At 42.1% G+C, this 22307-nt stretch overlaps 3 protein-coding genes across 4 annotated transcripts; 2 read left to right on the top strand and 1 right to left on the bottom strand.

The window, feature by feature from the left end:
• The first annotated feature begins 619 nt into the window (after positions 1 to 619).
• Positions 620 to 6565, top strand: cct2 (chaperonin containing TCP1, subunit 2 (beta)). Its single transcript, XM_072453900.1, has 16 exons — positions 620 to 708; positions 2437 to 2511; positions 2585 to 2650; positions 2722 to 2833; positions 2907 to 2983; positions 3207 to 3319; positions 4038 to 4240; positions 4326 to 4426; positions 4524 to 4651; positions 4741 to 4844; positions 4923 to 5042; positions 5120 to 5248; positions 5322 to 5425; positions 5501 to 5600; positions 6264 to 6405; positions 6498 to 6565. The coding sequence occupies exons 1-16, from the start codon at positions 706 to 708 to the stop codon at positions 6526 to 6528; spliced, it is 1608 nt and encodes a 535-aa protein (XP_072310001.1). The 5' UTR covers positions 620 to 705; the 3' UTR covers positions 6529 to 6565.
• A 610-nt stretch (positions 6566 to 7175) lies between these two features.
• On the top strand, positions 7176 to 9176 carry nots (nothepsin). 2 transcript variants are annotated; one of them, XM_072453899.1, is made up of 9 exons: positions 7176 to 7280; positions 7351 to 7531; positions 7613 to 7730; positions 7805 to 7923; positions 8023 to 8222; positions 8299 to 8424; positions 8502 to 8646; positions 8733 to 8831; positions 8954 to 9176. In XM_072453899.1, the coding sequence occupies exons 1-9, from the start codon at positions 7222 to 7224 to the stop codon at positions 9116 to 9118; spliced, it is 1212 nt and encodes a 403-aa protein (XP_072310000.1). In that variant the 5' UTR covers positions 7176 to 7221; the 3' UTR covers positions 9119 to 9176. The 2 variants fall into 2 exon arrangements, with proteins under 2 accessions (XP_072310000.1, XP_072309999.1); XM_072453898.1 differs by having other exon boundaries at positions 8296 to 8424.
• LOC140367416 (bestrophin-3-like) lies at positions 8862 to 13241 on the bottom strand. The gene is made up of 13 exons (XM_072453897.1): positions 12960 to 13241; positions 12788 to 12882; positions 12084 to 12171; positions 11827 to 11972; positions 11444 to 11598; positions 11141 to 11218; positions 10881 to 11033; positions 10739 to 10819; positions 10439 to 10590; positions 10254 to 10347; positions 10059 to 10177; positions 9741 to 9992; positions 8862 to 9668 (listed from the first exon to the last, which is right to left on the bottom strand). The coding sequence occupies exons 1-13, from the start codon at positions 13109 to 13111 to the stop codon at positions 9359 to 9361; spliced, it is 1875 nt and encodes a 624-aa protein (XP_072309998.1). The 5' UTR covers positions 13112 to 13241; the 3' UTR covers positions 8862 to 9358.
• Positions 13242 to 22307: the final 9066 nt, after the last annotated feature.

Raw genomic sequence — 22307 nt, 5'->3', positions numbered from 1 at the left:
GACTCTTGGATGAGAGTCGAAACGTCTATTTTTTCAAACTGAGTCCAGATGACTACAACTGAAGCTTTTTCTACTATGGAACACGCCTGGACGAATGAGGGATTACACCAACATATCGGTATTCAGTTGTCTCGCTAGATGAATACTCTAAAGAATCTCGTGTGCTTTGAAGACTGGGCATAATTTAAGCGGGGGGATTCGAGCGGCCGGACGAACATCAGGAAGATCCGATCGACCCGGTCAGAGAAGACTCCGAGAGGGATGTGGCCCGGGATGTGGCGTACCAGTTACTCAACAGGGCCCCTGAGTAACCAGTATCCGAACAGATTTATGTTTACTAACTCAACATCTTTCACCACTGGCTAAAACGTGCCTTGACCACCGTGCAAACACAATACATGACCGATCATTTTGTTAATGCATTAAAATGAACTGAAATAAACAACTGATCCTGCTTCTTTAAATACAGACTACGCCAAACATTATTATTACTTTTCGGCTTGATACTCAGGCCCAGTCCAGACTACACTGGTACAAACAAAGATGCATAATTAATAATATGTTGTTTTGTTTGTGAGAACATTCTGAAATATTTCTCTTCACCGAGGCGCCGTGAACGCGACTTGACGTCAGCGCGTCTTTGACGTTTCCTTCCCAGCCTCTTTCTCTCTGCGTGCACGGCTCTGGCCCAGAAGCGCTGACATCATGGTAATATTTCTCCTATATATAGCTTTTTTTAATGATATGTTCAATTTGTTATATTAAAGTGATGGCTAAAAGCGACGCGGTTACGTTTTGCTGCCTGCAGTCTTCAGATTATTTGTATAGGCACATTAGTAGGTGCATGAATGCTAACTGTGCTAACCGGGTAAAGCACATGGGTGAAGCGACTGAAACAGGAACTCTGTTAAACTGATCTGACGTTAATTGTCTATTCAATTGCAAATGACTTGAGTGTTTCCCACGTCGTACGAAGACAAACTATGCATTTGTCTTTGTAATTATGCGACAGAAATTCTGAAGGATTTTTTTTTCTTCTTAGATTACATTCCTAAGAATGAAGCTAGCATGCTAGTTTAGCCGGGCTTTGTCTGTCAAAATCGTGGTGTGCGAGTCACTTTACTTTACAAACACACTGGGCAAATGACTGTACAGCGCCCTGAGGCAGCTGCTGGCGTGCACATGCCACATACATCCAGCACGACTGTGTTTGGAAGTGGTTTAAGAGCTAATGTTAAAACTTCTAGCGGTTTCCATGATTACATGGGCGGGGCCATGACTGAGGGCCCTTCACGTGCAAAGTAAACCTTGGGGTTTTAGCCATGAAAACTGACACTGATACTACGACCAGAATAATCAAATACCCCCTATATTCATTTTAATTTAGCTGTATTTAGAATCTATAGATTACATAAAGACGTAAAACATTTAATGATAGTTTAATAAATAGCTGTAAAACACTTATACATGCATCATAAAAAAATCTGGAAATTGTAACGTTATTGACTATTGCATGAACCGTCTAATGAGTTGCCAATGCCATAGTTTTTTTTTTTTTTTTAAATGCAATGTAAATGCACATAAAGACACTACAACCGTTAGGGCTGGGGATGTTTCCAGTGAAAAACTAGTCTAAGTGCCCATTAATAGCTGGGGTTGTAATAAAAGCTTTCTACTCTTTTTTTTTTTTTTTTTTTTTTTTTTTTTAATCAAGCACCTTAACTGCTATGAATGATTCTGATGCCAACACCCCCTTTTCCTTTAAATTTAGCAAACATAAAACCATATAAATATTTTTACTGTATTTGATCATGTCATATGATCAAATATGCCAATCAAAGACCGTTTGGAATCCATAAATCTATTCTACACCACCTATGCTTTTAGCCAGTTATTTTTTGACAATCCTCCTCTTATCTGTGACTTTATTTTAATACATCAGATGTTTTTCTCATATCTCGAGTCCGTAAAAAAAAGTAGAATTCTCACACAAAAGTTTAAGACTGGACTGTTAGTCTGAGGCGTCTGTTCCTTGTCCACTGTGAGACTGCAGTTTACAGACCGTGGCTGCAGACCTCCAGCCACTGGCCCCTCTCTGCCGACATGAGAGCAGGGGCTCCACTGGGAAACACTGACACAGGAGTTGGACACAAGTGATAAGTATTTTTAAAATGAGAGATAATGCCATAAAGGTCAAAGTTTATAGTCTAATAAACAACTGATTTTCGTTCCAGGCCTATATTAGACTGCTGAGTACTATCCAGATAGTAGGAAACTACATCTATTTAGCCCAAAAAGGTCTCCCAGAGCCCTCTCACACGTTCCTATTCCCGTGCTTTTAGTTGTATTCTATATTTCTAAAGTTACATTTTTTTTTCATGGTAATAAATTGTCTTTTGGTAATATTGTGTGCTTTGTGCCAACTTGATTCTTTAGGCATCCTTATCTATGGCCCCCATTAACATCTTTAAGCATGGTGCTGATGAAGAAAAGGCTGAGACTGCTCGACTGGTGAGATCATTATATTTGTATTTAGGACCTGTGTCACAAGACAATTATTATAATATATTTTCTCATGTTGCAGTCATCATTTATTGGTGCTATTGCTATTGGTGATCTGGTGAAGAGCACCCTGGGTCCAAAAGGCATGGTTAGTGGAAAACCAACAATATTTTATCCTCATGATATGAAAGTAAAGCTTCAACATAATTTTATTGTCAGGATAAGATCTTGCTAGGTGGAGGCAAAGAAGGTACAGTCACTGTGACCAATGATGGAGCAACTATTTTGAAGGCCATTGGCGTTGACAACCCTGCTGCAAAAGTGTTGGTTGGTGAGTTACGTTGCGTACTTAGGAGAAATTATACCAGGTTGACAACTTTGTTTAATCAAACATGTTCTTTCAGACATGTCCAAGGTGCAGGATGATGAAGTTGGAGATGGGACTACCTCTGTCACAGTACTGGCGGCTGAACTGTTGCGAGTAAGACTTATAACTAATGATAGACTCACACTAAACTCACATTAGCAACTTAAGTGCCCTACACTTATTGATTCTTTGAAAATTGCGTTCCGAAACAAATCCTCAAATATCTTGTTTACTTGGAGGTGCTTGAGAAAAGAGAATGCTGAGAAAAGTTGTGGTGCTTGTACTATAGTGTGACACCATACCACATGCTTTAAAGACTGTTTTGTAACGTCCACAGGAAGCTGAACTTCTGATTGCCAAGAAAATTCATCCACAGACCATTATCGCTGGATGGAGGAAGGCTACCACAGCAGCTAGAGAAGCTCTGAAGGAAGCAGCAGTGGACCACAGGTGAGGCCTGTTTGTACAGAGGAGCTGCATTCTATTCTAAACCTTTATTCTGTGTTATCTTTTGGGCATCGCAGAACACTGTCATTTGACCATTATTTCATAATTGTTCATTTATCAGAGCATTACTTTGTTACTGCCCCAATGTATTAATTTACCATTCATTATTTATGGCCCATATTGCAGCTATTGGCAATCTTTTTTTGACGCTGAAGGCTCCTTTTTAATAAGCCAAAAGGGAGTAATTGTAACACTGTGTGTTTGAGGAAAAGTGATGTGGCTTTTAGTGAGGCTTTGAGAGGGCACAATCTGCAGCTCTTCAGTCTACCAAAACTTCAATCGCTATAAACCAAGCTGCGGCTCACTTTTCCTCAAGCGTTTGTAAATATGCTGGGACTCAGAAGCCCATGTGCTTGTGGAGAGGAGCTGTTGTGAAGGTTTCACTGAGGCAGAGTAGTGTGTGCATGAGGGAACGAGGCTCTGCAAGGAGCAGGCTGCAGGTCTGCACAGACGTGTGTGCCACGTGCTCTGGCTCCTTCCTCTGTCCATGTCAAGTTACTTAAAGATATGAGTACTCTTCACAGGGTCAGAAAATATAGGCAAGAGATTAACAACTAAATGATTCTCCTCTAGGAAGACAAGATGAATATTTCTGATCGATGACCATAATTTTGGTTGGTTGGATTAAATGTGAAGTCTAATTTTAATTATCCTTTTTAAGCAACGACAAGGGTCGGTTCCAAGAGGACCTGCTCAACATTGCACGCACTACTCTGTCGTCAAAGTTGTTGACCCATCACAAAGACTACTTTTCGCAACTTGCTGTGGATGCTGTCGACCGGCTCAAAGGCTCTGGAAATCTGGAGTCCATCCACATAATCAAGAAGTTGGGTGGAAGCCTCACAGACTCTTACTTGGATGAAGGTATTTAATCAAACATGTTGCCATTGCCCAACTATTCTGGTGTTTATTAATATACTAATGATGATTTTTGTCTTGTATCTTTCAGGTTTCTTGTTGGATAAGAAGATTGGGGTGAACCAACCTAAGAGGTTGGAAAATGTGAACATCCTCATTGCCAACACTGGGATGGACACAGACAAAATTAAGGTATCTATTTTTATTTGTTTTGCCGGGCCACCACAAACATTCCAGAAAAACAACTTGGAACTATTTATTGTTTTGATTGTATTCGTTTCAATTTTAGATCTTTGGCTCCAGGGTTCGTGTTGACTCTACAGCAAAAGTTGCCGAGATTGAAATGGCAGAGAAAGAAAAGATGAAGGAGAAAGTTGATCGGATCCTGAAGCATGGAATCAACTGCTTCATTAACAGGTAACGTAGCACACAGTGGTTTTATTCATATTATGTAATGTTCTGAACTCAATCTGAATAATTTTATGAATCTTTCTGATGCCCTGCAGACAGTTGATCTATAACTACCCCGAGCAGCTCTTTGCTCAGGCTGGTGTCATGGCCATTGAACACGCAGACTTTGCTGGTGTGGAGCGCTTGGCTCTAGTCACTGGTTTGTATCCTTATGTCCCTTAATAATGCTTAGACATAATGCTCAACCTTTTTTTTAATGAATTGGTTATTTGACTAGGTGGTGAGATCACCTCTACCTTTGATCACCCCGAGTTGGTCAAACTGGGACATTGCAAACTGATTGAGGAGGTGATGATTGGAGAGGATAACCTAATCCACTTCTCTGGTGTAGCGATGGGTATGTACCATTCCCCGCTCTACAAACACAAAACAATAGTCTTTATGTATCTCTTACTTTTCCTTGTGTCTCAACAGGTGAAGCTTGCACTATTGTTCTGCGAGGAGCTACAAAGCAGATCTTGGACGAGGCCGAGCGCTCGCTGCATGACGCTTTGTGCGTGTTGGCACAAACCGTGAAAGAGCCCCGCACTGTTTATGGAGGAGGCGAGTCTAAGCGTAAACCCTTCAGTCGCTTTTGTAGAACTGTCTGATGACATTTTTGTTCTCCGGTTACCAGGTTGCAGTGAGATGCTGATGGCTAAGGTTGTGTCGGATTTGGCCAACAGGACGGCAGGAAAGGAAGCGGTTGCCATGGAGTCCTTTGCCAAAGCTCTTAGAATGGTAGGGACTTGTCATGTATAATATGATCTTTGCACTGTAGTGTCCAGTTCTTATCCTCTTGTTTCTATTCTCCAGCTGCCAACAATCATCGCAGACAACGCAGGTTATGACAGTGCCGAGCTAATTTCTCAGCTCAGAGCAGCACACCAGGAAAACAAGATCAATTTTGGATTGAGTGAGTGCAATTGTTAAGTTAATGTGTTTTTTAGTGCTGGGCAGCGATCACAAATTAGACCCATGCACTAATCGCATGCTAAGGTCAAATAATATGTAAGACTTTCTGGCTTTTTACTGTTTAGGCTTAAACCAGGTTGTATAAGTACAATATGCTCAGTATGAGTTTGTTAATGTCTATATTCAAAGGAGATATTGAGCTATCACATAGGAATGTTAGTCCTGTGTAGTCTGCTCCTTCTGTTTGCTCACTAAAGGACCAATAGACAGTTGGCTTAGTCCTGGTTTTAGTCTGGTTTAGTTCTGGTTTAGACGTGGAAATGGTCCTCTTTCGACCTCGTATAGCTCTGGTTCAGCTCTCTGCTTACTAAACATGTGGGAAATTTGTCAGTATTAATTGTTTTCTCAGTCAACATCATTGACATACACAGAAATCTCAGCAGACTGATGGCACATATTTAATTAATCAAGCATCACTCTTGTTTTTAAGGGGTTGTTTTTGTGATTCCTTTTGGCTAATAAAACACTCAGTACTTTGAGATGGAGAGAGAGACAAATGGGACACAGGAAAATCATTTTTTTTCCTCTTACTCGTCATCTGCATTGATGTGCCCAAGTGCCAGTATGTTTTGTGTGATTTGCGTGTACACGTGTGCTCTTCCAGACATGAACGAGGGAACAGTGGGCGACATGGCAGAGTTGGGCATCACAGAGTCCTTCCAGGTCAAACGGCAGGTGCTGCTGAGCGCCGCTGAAGCTGCAGAGATGATCCTCAGAGTCGATAACATCATCAAAGCGGCGCCCAGGTCCGAATATAAGGCGTTGTTTTAAAACTACAAAATCCCTTTGGTACATCTTGTATCTGATGACTTGTATATTTTTGTTGTTTCTTTTATAGGAAGAGGGTTCCAGACCATCATCCCTGCTAAAGGACTATCAAGAGGATGTTCTATTTATCGTTCTCAATGTAACTCAAAAGGTCCACTGTTATTTTTATGTTAAACATCAACTGTAGCCAGCCTTCGAATGACACTTAAAATGTCTGTTCCTGGTTTGCAATGTATTCAAAACCAGATAGAACTGGTAATTGCTTAACAGTGATTTCGAACCTGTTCCCGTGCTCTCTTCAAATGTCAACATTTGCTTTTGTTTTCTTAAACAAAATAAACGTCTGAGTTCATTTGTTTTGTCTGATGTCTTGATTATTTTTTTACAAAAATGTTGTTCATATTGATACAAATAGTTTTAAGAGGTGTGATTTCAGAATTTGGTCATTGACGCACAATTTTTAACTATTTACCAAAAAGTGCAAATGCAAATACAGCGAGTCAGGTCAGAGTCACCTGGACATTACAATGTCAGCCTTTGAGCATTTGGATTCAAACTATACAAAGTAAAGTTTATGTAACTTCACAGACAAAATGTTCACAGACAACATAAAAATGTAACTGCGAAATTGCTTAAAATGTTGTGTTGTATGATTGGTAAAAAGTAACATTGGTGTGACCAATAAGCACATGGATTACTTCATGCTTTAGGCTGACCCCATGAGTGTAAGAGTGGTCAATACTGATAACACTTCTACAGAGACTCAGTCTGGCTGTTGTGACTGAAGGGCAAAGATGCAGAGGCTGCTGCTGCTGCTCCTGTTTGGGACATGGACAAGCACCGCATTGATCAGGTTGAAATGTCTTTTTGCTTTGATTTTGGATGAACTGATCTTTGATAACAGATTTTCCCCGATGGCACAGAATTCCTTTGAAGCAGATGTACACAATTCGCAATCAGCTCCGAGCGAGTGGCCTGCTGGAGGAGTTTCTGAGGGAACACCATCCTGACACATTCAGCCGGAGCTTTGTTCAGTGCTTCCCACCTGGCTCACCCTCAATGCAACTGGACCGCTCCCGGGAGAAAATTTACAACTTTATGGATGTAAGACATGTTTTAAGACGCTTGAGTTGTGAGTTTATTTTTTTATTGTAATAAGTTCAATTTAAAAGGTTATCCCCACAGGCTCAGTTCTACGGTGAGATCAGTTTGGGGACTCCAGCGCAAAACTTTTCAGTCATTTTTGACACTGGCTCTGCTGACCTTTGGGTCCCATCATCTTACTGTGTCAGCCAGGCCTGTGGTACTAATACATTTCATAATACAGTGGTACTTTTATTGAGTGTTAAGCTGACTGGGCCATGCATGTGTTTGCAGCCACACACAGACATTTCAAAGCATTTGAGTCGACTTCATTTGAACAAGACGGAAGATCGTTTGGGATTCACTATGGTTCAGGACAACTTCTTGGTGTCATGGCAAGAGACACATTTACGGTCTGTATATATTACTTCCTGAATATATATATTTGCAGTAAGAGTAGTATCAAACTGTCAAATATTGTACATGCTAAGTGTTATTAAATGTGTTTACAGATTGGCAATATGACGATAGAAAAGCAAGAGTTTGGTGAATCTGTGTATGAACCTGGCTCTACATTTGTTTTTGCAAAGTTTGATGGGGTTTTGGGTCTAGGCTACCCTGCTTTGGCAGAGATCCCAGGAAATCCAGTTTTTGACAATATTATAGCTCAGAATAAACTCGACCAGGCTGTTTTTTCTTTCCACCTCACCAAGTAATACTGAATTAGTATTGTTTTGTAATTGTTAGGTGTTTTTGATTATGTAACGACATTTGACAATTAACAGGAGGAGTGCAGATGGTGCCACCTCTGACGGTGAACTGCTCATTGGAGGAACAGACAAAGACTTCTATACTGGAGAAATCCACTGGATTCCTGTGACTGCTCGGAGCTACTGGCAGATTAAGATTGACAGGTTTAAAAAACATTTTATTTTGTCAGATCTTAAGTAATACCAGTTAATTTTTATCATCATTGTCTTTGTTAATTTAGAATCGCTGTGCAGGGCACAAGCTCTTTGTGTCAAAAAGGATGTCAGGCCATAGTTGACACAGGAACATCTCTGATTGGTGGACCACCCTCTGAAATCCTCACCCTACAACAGCTCATCGGAGCTTCACCAACTAGCATTGGAGAAGTAACAAACTTTAATCATAGATAAAGAAAAGCATATAAATATAATCTGAATTTGTGTGGATTCTAACCTTTGAACGTATATTTTAGTTTGTCTTGGACTGTGCAAGATTGTCCAGTTTGCCTCATGTCACATTTGTGCTGAATGGAAAAGAATACACGATGACTCCTCAGCAATACGTCCAAAAGGTACATACCATTTGTATTTTGTAATGTTTGTTTAATTCACATACATGTTTAGAAGTTGAAAGGCACTGCTTATACAAGTGTCTATGGTCAAAGTAACTAAATCATCCCTTTGTGCTCTGTAGGAGATGCTTGGGGACAAGACTCTGTGCTTCAGTGGTTTTCAGCCTGTAGACATCATGGCTGCCGAAGGGCCCCTGTGGATTTTGGGGGATGTATTTCTGACAAAGCACTACAGTGTATTTGACAGAGAACATGACAGAGTTGGTTTTGCATCTTTAAAACACTAAAGTCAATAATCTGATTGTGGCTGTTGCAAGATTACAAACTAATAAACACGTAATAAAACCAAGCAGTAATTACTCTTACTGAATGTTGAAAACAAGTACAAGTTTGACATCTTCTAGACTAGTGACCAACATCTATGTTAAGTTACTCTTTCATTCAGAACAGGGTAAGGCTTGAGCAGCTTCTCTGTCATTACCTGCTATCTGTGTCTGTGAGTTGGACTTTGAAAACATTTCTCTTCTTTATTCCCTGTAGTCAGCCTGCTCTGTCCCCGAATAGTCCTGGTCATATGGTGAGTTGGGGATTTGCAGGGTGTTGCTAGGTGAACCAGCTGAGTTGTGTAACTGGAAGCGAGGCAGCCCTCTTCGTTTCCCCAGCGCTTTAGGACTGGGCAGGCTGCGTACTGACCCTTTAGATGCCTGACGCGATAATTGCAGGGAGAACTGACGGCGCCGGGGTCTGGTCTGTGAGTGACTGAAAGAGCACATTCTGGTCCAACGGAACTTTTTAGGGCCACGTTGAGCTAGTGAATAAGAGACAGAGGAACTTTTTCTGTGAGGGCACAAGAAGATTAAGGATCATTCTTGGCAAACAAAAATTTAAAATTTGAATTGTGAAAAAGACCGTTGTAATATCTCCAAGCCTGGAATATCCTCAGTGGGGGACACATCAAAGCCATTAAATTGTGTCATGGCTGCACCAGCTTCACAGAAAGCTGGAGGGCTGACCACGAGTCGAGGAAAAAACCCTGAGTGAGTGCTTTCAGGGGGGGGCAGGGTCGTATTGACCTCTCTCACTGTGGACAGTGTGTCCATGACAGAGTGTACCATTGCAAGAGAGGTAGGGGTCACTATGGTGTCCGTGTGTGGAGTAATCCTACAAAGGTAGGAACACGAAAATGTCAAATCTAACACAAAATGATTACGGAAAATGAGGCAATACCCCAGATTTGGAAAGAAGCTTCCAGTTGCATCACTGCTGTGTCTTTTGAAGTTCGATCGAGAAAGTTGGAGATCTGGAGGCTCTTGAAAACTCATCAGCCTATGAACCCGACCCAGAACCTAACAAGAATGAAATACACATTAACACAATAGTTACAGCAGGTTCTGGTTAGAACGGTTGAAAACCATGTATTACCGACGCCTGCTGCCGAGGTGTATGAGATAGTTGCTGCTGTAGATGTTTTGTGTTATTTAGACTGACTTCATCACACTGCAGAATGTCTGACAGACTAGAAGGTAATGGGGGGGAATACTTGTTGTTTTGTCCAATAAATTGGCATAAACAAGCTAAAGTATGCAGAGCTGATATTTAAGTCTAACCCCATGTCGGTGGTTGAGCCCAGAAATGAAGCGATGCAGGAGTCGGCAGCAGCCAGTGTGTAAGGGGGCTGGGCTTCACTGTCGTTCCAGTAAATGTCTTTGCTTAGATGAGGAAGGTCCATGTGCATCTCATCCACAGCCAACAGGGACACCTAAGAGGTCCAGTAAATACATATGTAGGAATATATATATAGGAAGCAAAAACTTTCAGTAAAAAGAAAGAGACATGCGCTTAACGTCTTTAAATAAATAGACACAATTTACGTCTATGATCATCAAACAAGGAAAAAAAGTACAGACTTGGAGATTTCTGTCAATTATCCAGTTTGCTTCAAAGTCTTCATCATCCTCCCCAAATGGATTGATCAACTGCTCTGCCACCTAGGAAGAACTCAGGTGTTGAGACTTTATTAAGCAATAAAAGGCATGACAGAGGCCGTACCTTTAACCATCCTGAGAAGAAGAGGAACTGCAAGAGCGTGAAGAATGGGACGTAAAGGTCAAGGTCGTGACCGTAGTATCGCTGAGCAGGGTCAAGAAACTGCCGGCCGATGAGACAAGCGAGGAAAAAAGTGTACACTGCGAAGGTGACGACCTGGAGAGACACAGGGGGGGGGGCTTATTCGATTACTGATACTGATCGGATTAAATAGATCCTAGTTACATTTATCATACAAATGTTATTAAGACCACTGGACCGACCTGTGTGTAAACCAGAGGGATTCCAACCCAGTCGTACCCAAAAAGAGCTGCACAGCATGTTCTGAACGCATTCATCTCCTGTTGAAAAAAGTTAGAATAAGCCAGTTTTGTTCATCAGTAAATTGCTGTAAGGACCACGTTTAGAACATTTCGTTGACAAAAGACAAAAATGAATGTAATTGAATACACTTCAGTTTTCAAATTGGATTTTGCTTCTAATCAACATGACACTTGAATCTCACACCTCAGAGATGGCAAATTAAAAGGCTATAAAACAGAATAATAAGTAAGATTTTGTGTCACGTTGAGAATGTTTTGCAGGTCAATGCTGTCTTGAATTCGACCATTTTGTCGAGCTTGTGTTGCCAAGTTGGAGAACCACACGAACGGTATCCAGTACTTTTGATGTGGCGAGTGGATATTCTCGAACGCCTTTCTCTCTTCTGGAGTCATGAAACCTGTTCAAAACACATAAGCACTTATGTAAGTGAAGAAATTATGCAGAATCCTCAATTTATAATATTACACCTGGGAATGATCAAAAAGGCAAACATCCTTAAGCTCTAATCCCTGAGGTTGTAACATGAGATTTACCAGAACAAGAAGGAGAGTCAGTGCCTGTGCAAATTCAATTACATTTATCTTTACAGTGATTTGTTTTCAAACTTGAGAAGGTATTGTCTGACCTGCTTCAACCACATGGTCCATAGTTGGGAAACGTTTGCACACAGCTGTACTGATAGAGCGAAGTATCAGAAGTGACGTGAGGTTGATATAACGAACTAGAGTTCTCCTCAGCAGCCGCCCATGTGCGTCACTGCCCTGGACACAGCTGGAAGAACACATGCAAATGTACAATATCACAACATCATATTTTGGGATAACTAACAAGTAAATCATTACAATTTTATTAACTAAATAACTCTCAAGAAGTAAATTTTACCTGGAGATGAGGAACATGAGTCTGTCGGGCCAAGGAAGGTTAACAAACTGGTTCCACCATCGATTTACAACAAGAGTCACATAGAAACCTGGAAACAGAGTATTATCAAATGTATATTATTTAACAGTTTACAAATATATTGCTTGATGATTTGCCTTTACTCGTCCTGTATTTAGATCCAATCAATAAAAGCAAACCAAAGTTTGGGTGAGTATAGTCCCAGCGGCAGGCTTAGTGCTCTTTAATGATCAGTTTCCATTAGGAGGCTTCTAATTAGGCAATCATGCACACTCTGTCCCTCAACAGTTTCCTCTTTTACAGGACAAAACATACTTTAGTTAGGCCAATGGTATAATGAAGATTTTTTTGTTTATTTACATTTACAAAAAGTGTTTTATTCCAACTCATCTAATTTTGAAGGCAAAATGGAATAATAGTATGGCCCTTATCAGGTGTTTTATCTGGATTCTACTTTAGTTTAGTTCGTTTTTTATACATATAATTTAAATATTTATTTAAAAAGATATAGTAAAATTTGAAAAAAAAAACATACATTCCAAATACATACAGACAAACAGATGCACAACACATACATGTGAACAAAAACTCCCCTGCTCAGTCAAGACTTTGCCCTTCACTCTCTTTTCAAAGTAACCGGGAGCAACAATGTTATGTCAGTGTGATGTAAAAGAAGTCAAACATACCCAGGACGAATGTGACAGGTATCTGCTCTGCATATTTGTTACAGTACATGGAAACTTTCTCAAAATGTCTTCTCTGGGAATCAGAAAGGGCAAGCCTAAATCACAAACCCAGACACAAATGAACAAACAAGTACAGGAGTTTGTACTTAAATTCACATTGTAAATATAGGACCTGTATACAAGACTGATGAGCGTGTAGAGCAGGCCAAACACAGCAAACTCCCTGTACAGCAGTTTGTAGATGCTCCCTCTCCAGCGCAGCAGAAGGCGGTGGAAACTGAAGAAGGTCGCGTTGGCCACTTCATTGGAATAAGTGACAGTCATGTTCACACTGTGTGGTCTGCAGAGATAAATCCAGAGAACGTCACAAAGAAGTGTTATTGTCCATGTGAAAGCTCAACACAAACACACTATGTAATCTGTCTTTCTACTGTTTGTTTGTTCCTGCCTCCTGTGTCTGACTCCCTCCCTGAGGCAGCCCCACATCACTGTAGCGAAATGTAATTAGGCTTAAAGTCACCACAATGGATATCTGCTGCTGGTGGAGCTGGCAGTGGACTTAACTGTGAGCAAACCGAATCGAAACAGAAGTACTTGCATTGTATATATTTATTTATTTATTAAAATGAACAATGGTAGCCTATTAACAGTACACATACACACAAGCACACACATACATAAAATACGTACATGCACTTAAAGGAGACATATTATGCTTAATCAATGTTTAGCTTATTATTAGGCCCGAGCGCCACAAGCTGGCGAGAGGCCTATTAATCTCGTAAGGCCGTGCGAAGCACGGCTGCAAAAGTGCGCACTTCCAAACACTCACTAACGCACTTCGTCATGGTCGTCATCCCAATATAAAGCACTCATTTGCCCTAAGTAGCTCACGAATACGTTCCCCATCTCTTGCATGTTCCGTGCATATAAGCATGTAATGCAAAAATTGAACATTATTACTGTATAGAGGGCCAAAAACACAAAGTGGGCGGAGCCCACTCAAAATTAAACGAAAGTACCCGTCAGTGACCAGGGACCCACACCATGAGGTAGGAAAGCGCGAGCGCTTTCCGAAAATGTATAGTTTATGTTATTTGAAAAATGGGAAACATTGTTTTCGCATCGGAATATTATTAGGCCCGAGCCCCAGCAGGGCGGAGGGCCTATTGCTCCCGCAACGCTGCCGAAGGCAGCGTTGCAACATTGGCCCATAGGTTTTGTTACGGGGCACCAAACATGCGCAGCCCGCATGTTTGGTGCCCCGTCGCCCCTGGCAAGTACAGTGAACTAGCCCATGCCGAAGGCATGGATCATGCATACTTACTCCTGCTATGACAGAAATAGTGAATTTGTGAATTTGTGAATGGGCTACGCCCATTCACAAATTGTTGACAACAGCAGCGCGAAGCGCTGCATTCCTCCAAAAACCCTCCTGGCATCGTCCCGTACGCGAGAATCCATGCCGCAGGCATGGGCCATGCTTGTTTCTGCTCAAATCAATGGAAGTCTATGGGGAGTGGGCGGGGCATCCCGACGAAATAGGGAGTGACGAGCGCGTAAGCGCGCGTAATGATGATTCCACCCCATGGCGGCATGGGGAAGGCTTAGAGCTTTCAAACGATGTATAATTTGTTGTTATAGAAAAAACGGCTTTATTGTTTTTGCTAAAAATATTATTAGGCCCGAGCGCCACAAGCTGGCGAGAGGCCTATTAATCTCGTAAGGCCGTGCGAAGCACGGCTGCGAAAGTGCGCACGTAGTGCGCACGAAATCGAGCGCGAAGCGCTCGCCCACTTCCAAACACTCACTAACGCACTCCTCCACTCATGCACGCCCCGTGCATACTAATTAGTTGTAGGAAAATGGAACATTACCGTTGTAAACGGGCGAAGCCCGTGCAAAAGTTCGCACTAAACGAGCACTTTACATTGGGATGACGACCGCATATAAAGCACTCATTTGCGCTAAGTAGCTCACGAATACGTTCCCCATCTCTTGCATGTTCCGTGCATATAAGCATGTAATGCAAAAATTGAACATTATTACTGTATAGAGGGCCAAAAACACAAAGTGGGCGGAGCCCACTCAAAATTATCGAAAGTACCCGTCAGTGACCAGGGACCCACACCATGAGGTAGGAAAGCGCGAGCGCTTTCCGAAAATGTATAGTTTATGATATTTGAAAAATGGGAAACATTGTTTTCGCATCGGAATATTATTCTTTCTTTCTTTCTTTCTTTCTTTCTTTCTTCTTCTTCTTCTTCTTCTCGGGACCAACCCCCCTATTTTTCACCCAGTGAACATTGACGAAAAGTCACAAAAATTTGCACACCTCTAAAAATCGTGCCTCTCTACATTCTGGCTATTTCCCTTTTCTAAAATAAAAAAAATTGGCGCGTCAGCGCCACCAAATGTACCAAAAATGCATTGAGAGATGGGAAATGACCCAAAAAAAATCTGATCGTAGAATCATGAAATTTGGCGCAGAGGTAGATGGTGACAAGAGAAGTAAAAAATATTATTACGGCAACGCCGTCCCCCGAACCAAATGTCGGCCATATTACTTCAAAAATGGCTAAACATGACTTCGGAGTTTTTCCAAACGTCGTACTTTTACGAACTCCTCCCAGGGCGTTGGCCCTAAAAAGCTGAAATTTGGTGAAAATGCTACTGAGGAGTGGGACATCAAAAGTTATCCAAATTACATTGATACCTCTCACGGTCTCTGTGCGGCGAAGCCGCAAACTGTAACTAAAATTTCAGAAATCTCCCATATTTAAAATTTCTGCCGTTTGCGCAGATAAAGTCCGAATTGCGTCAAATTAGAATCAGTTGTTAAACTCTTTGCCCTAAACCTACTTGAAGTGAAATAAATTCATTTGGCGCCACAGCGCCCCCTACAGATTTTATATGGAGGTTAAATGTTTAGTTTTGCGAAATTATATGAAATTTGACACACAACTCAATTTTAGCATCCCCATCAAAAAAGTCAATGAGACCCATGTCATAATTGTTATGGCGTTGCCGTAACGATGACCGAAACCTCCCATGTTATTCCAATGGGGCCAGAACATGTTTACACTTTAGACTTTCACAAACTCCTCCCAGGGCGTCAGCCCTATTAACCTGAAATTTGGTGAGACTCATCTTCAGGACCATCAAAAGTTATCCACATTTTCATTCAAAGAGTCACGGTGTCTGTGCGGCAAAGCCGCACATTTTGCCAAGAATTCAAAATAAAATTGCTTTTTGATGGTAAAACAAAGGGGAGAACATGTGACAGCGTCACAGATTCAGCAGTAGGCGTGATAAAAGGACAATTGGGGCGCGTTAGCGCCCCCTCCTCTTGCGGCGTGGCGGCGGTGTGGCGGCGGCGTGGCGAGGGCCGATCATTGCCGCTTGCGGCTATATTTATTTTTATTTTTATTATTTTTCTTGTTCTTCTTCAGCGCTTTGATCTCTAATTTGCCCCCCTGAACATGCTCAAAAACTCACCAAATTTTGCCCAAAATTCAGAATCGGCGAAAAATTTTGTTTTTTCTGGGCCATTTTTTTTTGCGTTAAAAAATGGCGCGACAGCGCCACCGACAAAAGTCAAAATACATTGCGCCTATGGAAGACGCCCCGAGGTCAACTTTGTCGTAGAGCTACGAAATTCGGGACACGCATTCCTCTTGTGAGGACAAAAAAAAAATATTATTGTGGCCACGCCCCCAGACTTACCCTATGGCCACCATCTTCCTTTGAAAATGAAAACACGCTGTGTTAGCCATTTTGTTCACGTCAAACTTTGACGAACTCCTCCTAGGGCGTTTTGCCCACCGACTTCAAAATCGGCGTACGTCCTCTGGACAAGTGGGGCATCTAAAGTTATTCAATTTTTTGAGATACCTTTTACGGTCTGTGTGCGGCGCAGCCGCAAAGTTGGACAACTTATTTTGGAATATTGCAGGTCTAAAAATTGCTCCCATTTGATCAAAACCAGTCCGATTAGGACCAAATTTGAATCATTTGTTAAACTTTCTAGTTTGGACCAGTTTAGGCTGACAAAATTGAAATGGCAGTGATAGCGCCCCCTACAGAGTGACCTTTAAATTAACATTGAAGGTCAAAAATTAGTTTTACCAAAATTGTCTAAACTTTACCCAAAATTCTATTTTGCCGTCCCGATCACAAAAGCCAATCACAAAAATGCCAAAATTTTTACGCCGTAGTCGTAGCGATGACAGAAACCTCCCATGTTATCCCTATGGGAAAACCACAAAATCTCTCAAATTACCACATTTTTATGTTTTACACTTTAACGAAGTCCTCCTAGTGCGTTTTGCCCACCAACCTCAAAATCGGTGTACGTCCTCTAGACAAGTGGTGTATCTAAAGTTATCCAAATTTTAAGGATAACTTTTACGGTCTTTGTGCGACGGAGCCGCAAACGTTTCCCAGAATTCTGACTATTTGGCCTTCAGAGTGGCCTATAAACAATAGAGTTTTTCCAAATGACATGATATTTTGAACAAAATTCTAATTTGCCATCCTGATCATAAAAGTATGAGAGCCAAAGTCATATTTTGTACGGCGTAACCGTAGCGTTGACAGAAACATCCCATGTTATCCTTATGGGAAAATCGTAGAATCGCTCAAATCACCACATTTTTACGCTTCACACTTTAACAAACTCCTCCTAGGGCGATTGTCCGATCAAGCTCATATTTGGAGAATATCATCTACACAAGCGGGGCATTAAAACTTATCCATATTTTGATTCTAAGTGCTACGGTCTCTGTGTGGCGGACCCGCAAATATATGTCAGAAATGGGAAAACAGCGAAATCTCTAAAATGACCACATTTTTACGCTTCACACTTTAACGAACTCCTCCTAGGCCGATTGCCCGATCAAGCTCATATTTGGGGAAAATCATCTACACAAACGGGGCATCAAAAGTTATCCATATTTTGATTTTAAGTGGTACGGTCTCTGTGCCGTGGAGCTGCAAATATACTGTCACAAATGGGAAAAACGCCAAATCCTTGAAATGTTCACATTTACGCTTCACACTTTAACAAACTCCTCCGTGGGCAATAGCTCGATCAAGCTTTACTTTGGGAAATATCATCTACACAAGCGCGGCATCAAAAGTTATCCATATTTTTATTCCAAGTGCTACGGTCTCTGTGCGGCGGCGCAGCAAATTTGACTGACACTTGTGTTGATTTGCACTGGATTGGCCATGTCCAATGTGTCGCCGTCTGACAAGTTCTTTTTTTATTCAACACACAATAAGGGCGCCATCTTTATCAAGTCGAAAGTGCAGAGTCGGAAGGCCGGCGGCCCGCGAGGGCCGTTGGATGCCGCTTGCGGCTTTAATTCTTCTTCTTCTTCTTCTTCTCGGGACCAACCCCCCTATTTTTCACCCAGTGAACATTGACGAAAAGTCACAAAAATGTTCACACCTCTAAAAATCGTGCCTCTCTACATTCTGGCTATTTCCCTTTTCTAAAATAAAAAAAATTGGCGCGTCAGCGCCCCCAAATGTACCAAAAATGCATTGAGAGATGGGAAATGACCCAAAAAAAATCTGATCGTAGAATCATGAAATTTGGCGCAGAGGTAGATGGTGACAAGAGAAGTAAAAAATATTATTACGGCAACGCCGTGCGCCCAACCAAATGTCAGCCATATTGCTTCAAAAATGGCTAAACATGACTTCGGAGTTTTTCCAAACGTCGTACTTTTACGAACTCCTCCCAGGGCGTTGGCCCTAAAAAGCTGAAATTTGGTGAAAATGCTACTGAGGAGTGGGACATCAAAAGTTATCCAAATTACATTGATACCTCTCACGGTCTCGGTGCGGCGAAGCCGCAAACTGTAGCTAGAATTTCAGAAATCTCCCATATTTAAAATTTCTGCCGTTTGCGCAGATAAAGTCCGAATTGCGTCAAATTAGAATCAGTTGTTAAACTCTTTGCCCTAAACCTACTTGAAGTGAAATAAATTCATTTGGCGCCACAGCGCCCCCTACAGATTTTATATGGAGGTTAAATGTTTAGTTTTGCGAAATTATATGAAATTTGACACACAACTCAATTTTAGCATCCCCATCAAAAAAGTCAATGAGACCCATGTCATAATTGTTATGGCGTTGCCGTAACGATGACCGAAACCTTTCATGTTATTCCAATGGGGAAATCGCCAGAACATGTTTACACTTTAGACTTTCACAAACTCCTCCCAGGGCGTCAGCCCTATTAACCTGAAATTTGGTGAGACTCATCTTCAGGGGTGGACCATCAAAAGTTATCCACATTTTCATTCAAAGAGTCACGGTGTCTGTGCGGCAAAGCTGCACATTTTGCCAAGAATTCAAAATAAAATAGCTTTTTGATGGTAAAACAAAGGGGAGAAGATGTGACAGCGTCACAGATTCAGCAGTAGGCGTAATAAAAGGACAATTGGGGCGCGTTAGCGCCCCCTCCTCTTGCGGCGTGGCGGCGGTGTGGCGGCGGCGTGGCGAGGGCCGATCATTGCCGCTTGCGGCTATATTTAGGCCCGAGCCCCAGCAGGGCGGAGGGCCTATTGCTCCCGCAACGCTGCCGAAGGCAGCGTTGCAACTGTCTTACCAAACATGCGGGCTGTCCGTCGCCCCTGGCAAGTACAGTGAACTAGCCCATGCCGAAGGCATGGATCATGCATACTTACTCCTGCTATGACAGAAATAGTCAATTAGTGAATGGGCTACGCCCATTCACTAATTGTTGACAACAGCAGCGCGAAGCGCTGCATTCCTCCAAAAACCCTCCTGGCATCGTCCCGTACGCGAGAGTCCATGCCGCAGGCATGGGCCATGCTTGTATCTGCTCAAATCAATGGAAGTCTATGGGGAGTGGGCGGGGCATCCCGACGGAATAGGAAGTGACGAGCGCGTAAGCGCTCGTAATGATGATTCCACCCCATGGCGGCATCGGGAAGGCTTAGAGCTTTCAAACGATGTATAATTTGTTGTTATAGTGGAAACGGCTATATTGTTTTTGCTAAAAATATTATTATTAGGCCCGAGCCCCAGCAGGGCGGAGGGCCTATTGCTCCCGCAACGCTGCCGAAGGCAGCGTTGCAACTGTCTGACCAAACATGCGGGCGCAGCCCGCATGTTTGGTACCCCGTCGCCCCTGGCAAGTACAGTGAACTAGCCCATGCCGAAGGCATGGATCATGCATACTTACTCCTGCTATGACAGAAATAGTCAACAACTAGTGAATGGGCGTAGCCCATTCACTAGTTGTTGACAACAGCAGCGCGAAGCGCTGCATTCCTCCAAAAACCCTCCTGGCATCGTCCCGTATGCGAGAATCCATGCCGCAGGCATGGGCCATGCTTGTATCTGCTCAAATCAATGGAAGTCTATGGGGAGTGGGCGGGGCATCCCGACAGAATAGGGAGTGACGAGCGCGTAAGCGCTCGTAATGATGATTCCACCCCATGGCGGCATCGGGAAGGCTTAGAGCTTTCAAACGATGTATCATTTGTTGTTATAGTAAAAACGGCTATATTGTTTTTGCTAAAAATATTATTATTATTATTATTATTATTATTTTTCTTGTTCTTCTTCAGCGCTTTGATCTCTAATTTGACCCCCTGAACATGCTCAAAAACTCACCAAACTTTGCCCAAAATTCAGAATCGGCGAAAAATTTTATTTTTTCTGGGCCATTTTTTTTTTCGTTAAAAAATGGCGCGACAGCGCCACCGACAAAAGTCAAAATACATTGCGCCTATGGGAGACGCCCCGAGGTCAACTTTGGCGTAAAGCTACGAAATTCGGGACACGCATTCCTCTCGTGAGGATAAACAAAAAAAATCATTGTGGCCACGCCCCCAAACTTACCCTATGGCCGCCATCTTCCTTTGAAAATGAAAACAAGCTGAGTTAGCCATTTTGTTTACGTCAAACTTTGACGAACTCCTCCTAGGGCGTTTTGCCCACCGACTTCAAAATCGGCGTACGTCCTCTGGACAAGTGGGGCATCTAAAGTTATTCAATTTTTTGATATACCTTTTACGGTCTGTGTGCGGCGCAGCCGCAAAGTTGGACAACTTATTTTGGAATATTGCAGGTCTAAAAATTGCTCCCATTTGATCAAAACCAGTCCGATTAGGACCAAATTTGAATCAGTTGTTAAACTTTCTAGTTTGGACCAGTTTATGATGACAAAATTGAAATGGCAGTGATAGCGCCCCCTACAGAGTGACCTTTAAATTAACATTGAAGGTCAAAAATTAGTTTTACCAAAATTGTCTAAACTTTACCCAAAATTCTATTTTGCCGTCCCGATCACAAAAGCCAATCACAAAAATGCCTAATTTTTTACGCCGTAGTCGTAGCGATGACAGAAACCTCCCATGTTATCCCTATGGGAAAACCACAAAATCTCTCAAATTACCACATTTTTGTGTTTTACACTTTAACGAAGTCCTCCTAGTGCGTTTTGCCCACCAACCTCAAAATCGGTGTACGTCCTCTAGACAAGTGGTGTATCTAAAGTTATCCAAATTTTAAGGATAACTTTTACGGTCTTTGTGCGACGGAGCCGCAAACGTTTCCCAGAATTCTGACTATTTGGCCTTCAGAGTGGCCTATAAACAATAGAGTTTTTCCAAATGACATGATATTTTGAACAAAATTCTAATTTGCCATCCTGATCATAAAAGTATGAGAGCCAAAGTCATATTTTGTACGGCGTAACCGTAGCGTTGACAGAAACATCCCATGTTATCCTTATGGGAAAATCGTAGAATCGCTCAAATCACCACATTTTTACGCTTCACACTTTAACAAACTCCTCCTAGGGCGATTGTCCGATCAAGCTCATATTTGGGGGAAATCATCTACACAAGCGGGCCATCCAAAGGTATCCATATTTTGATTCTAAGTGCTACGGTCTCTGTGTGGCGGACCCGCAAATATATGTCAGAAATGGGAAAACAGCGAAATCTCTAAAATGACCACATTTTCACGCTTCACACTTTAACAAACTCCTCCTAGGCCGATTGCCCGATCAAGCTCATATTTGGGGAAATCATCTACACAAATGGGGCATCAAAAGTTATCCATATTTTGATTTTAAGTGGTACGGTCTCTGTGCCGTGGAGCTGCAAATATATTGTCACAAATGGGAAAAACACCAAATCCTTGAAATGTTCACATTTACGCTTCACACTTTAATGAAGTCCTCTGTGGGCAATAGCTCGATCAAGCTTTACTTTTGGAAAAATCATCTACACAAGCGGGGCATCAAAAGTTATCCATATTTTTATTCCAAGTGCTACGGTCTCTGTGCGGCGGCGCAGCAAATTTGACTGACACTTGTGTTCATTTGCACTGGATTGGCCATGTCCAATGTGTCGCCGTCTGTCAAGTTCTTTTTTTATTCAACACACAATAAGGGCGCCATCTTTATCAAGTCAAAAGCGCAGAGTCGGAAGGCCGGCGGCCCGCGAGGGCCGTTGGATGCCGCTTGCGG

Source organism: Eucyclogobius newberryi, unplaced genomic scaffold, assembly GCF_026437365.1.
Source record: "Eucyclogobius newberryi isolate DKJ021-1_F unplaced genomic scaffold, fEucNew1.0.hap1 SCAF_2, whole genome shotgun sequence".
NCBI classification, from domain to species: Eukaryota; Metazoa; Chordata; class Actinopteri; order Gobiiformes; family Gobiidae; genus Eucyclogobius; species Eucyclogobius newberryi.
This window is presented reverse-complemented; position numbering and strand designations above follow the sequence as displayed.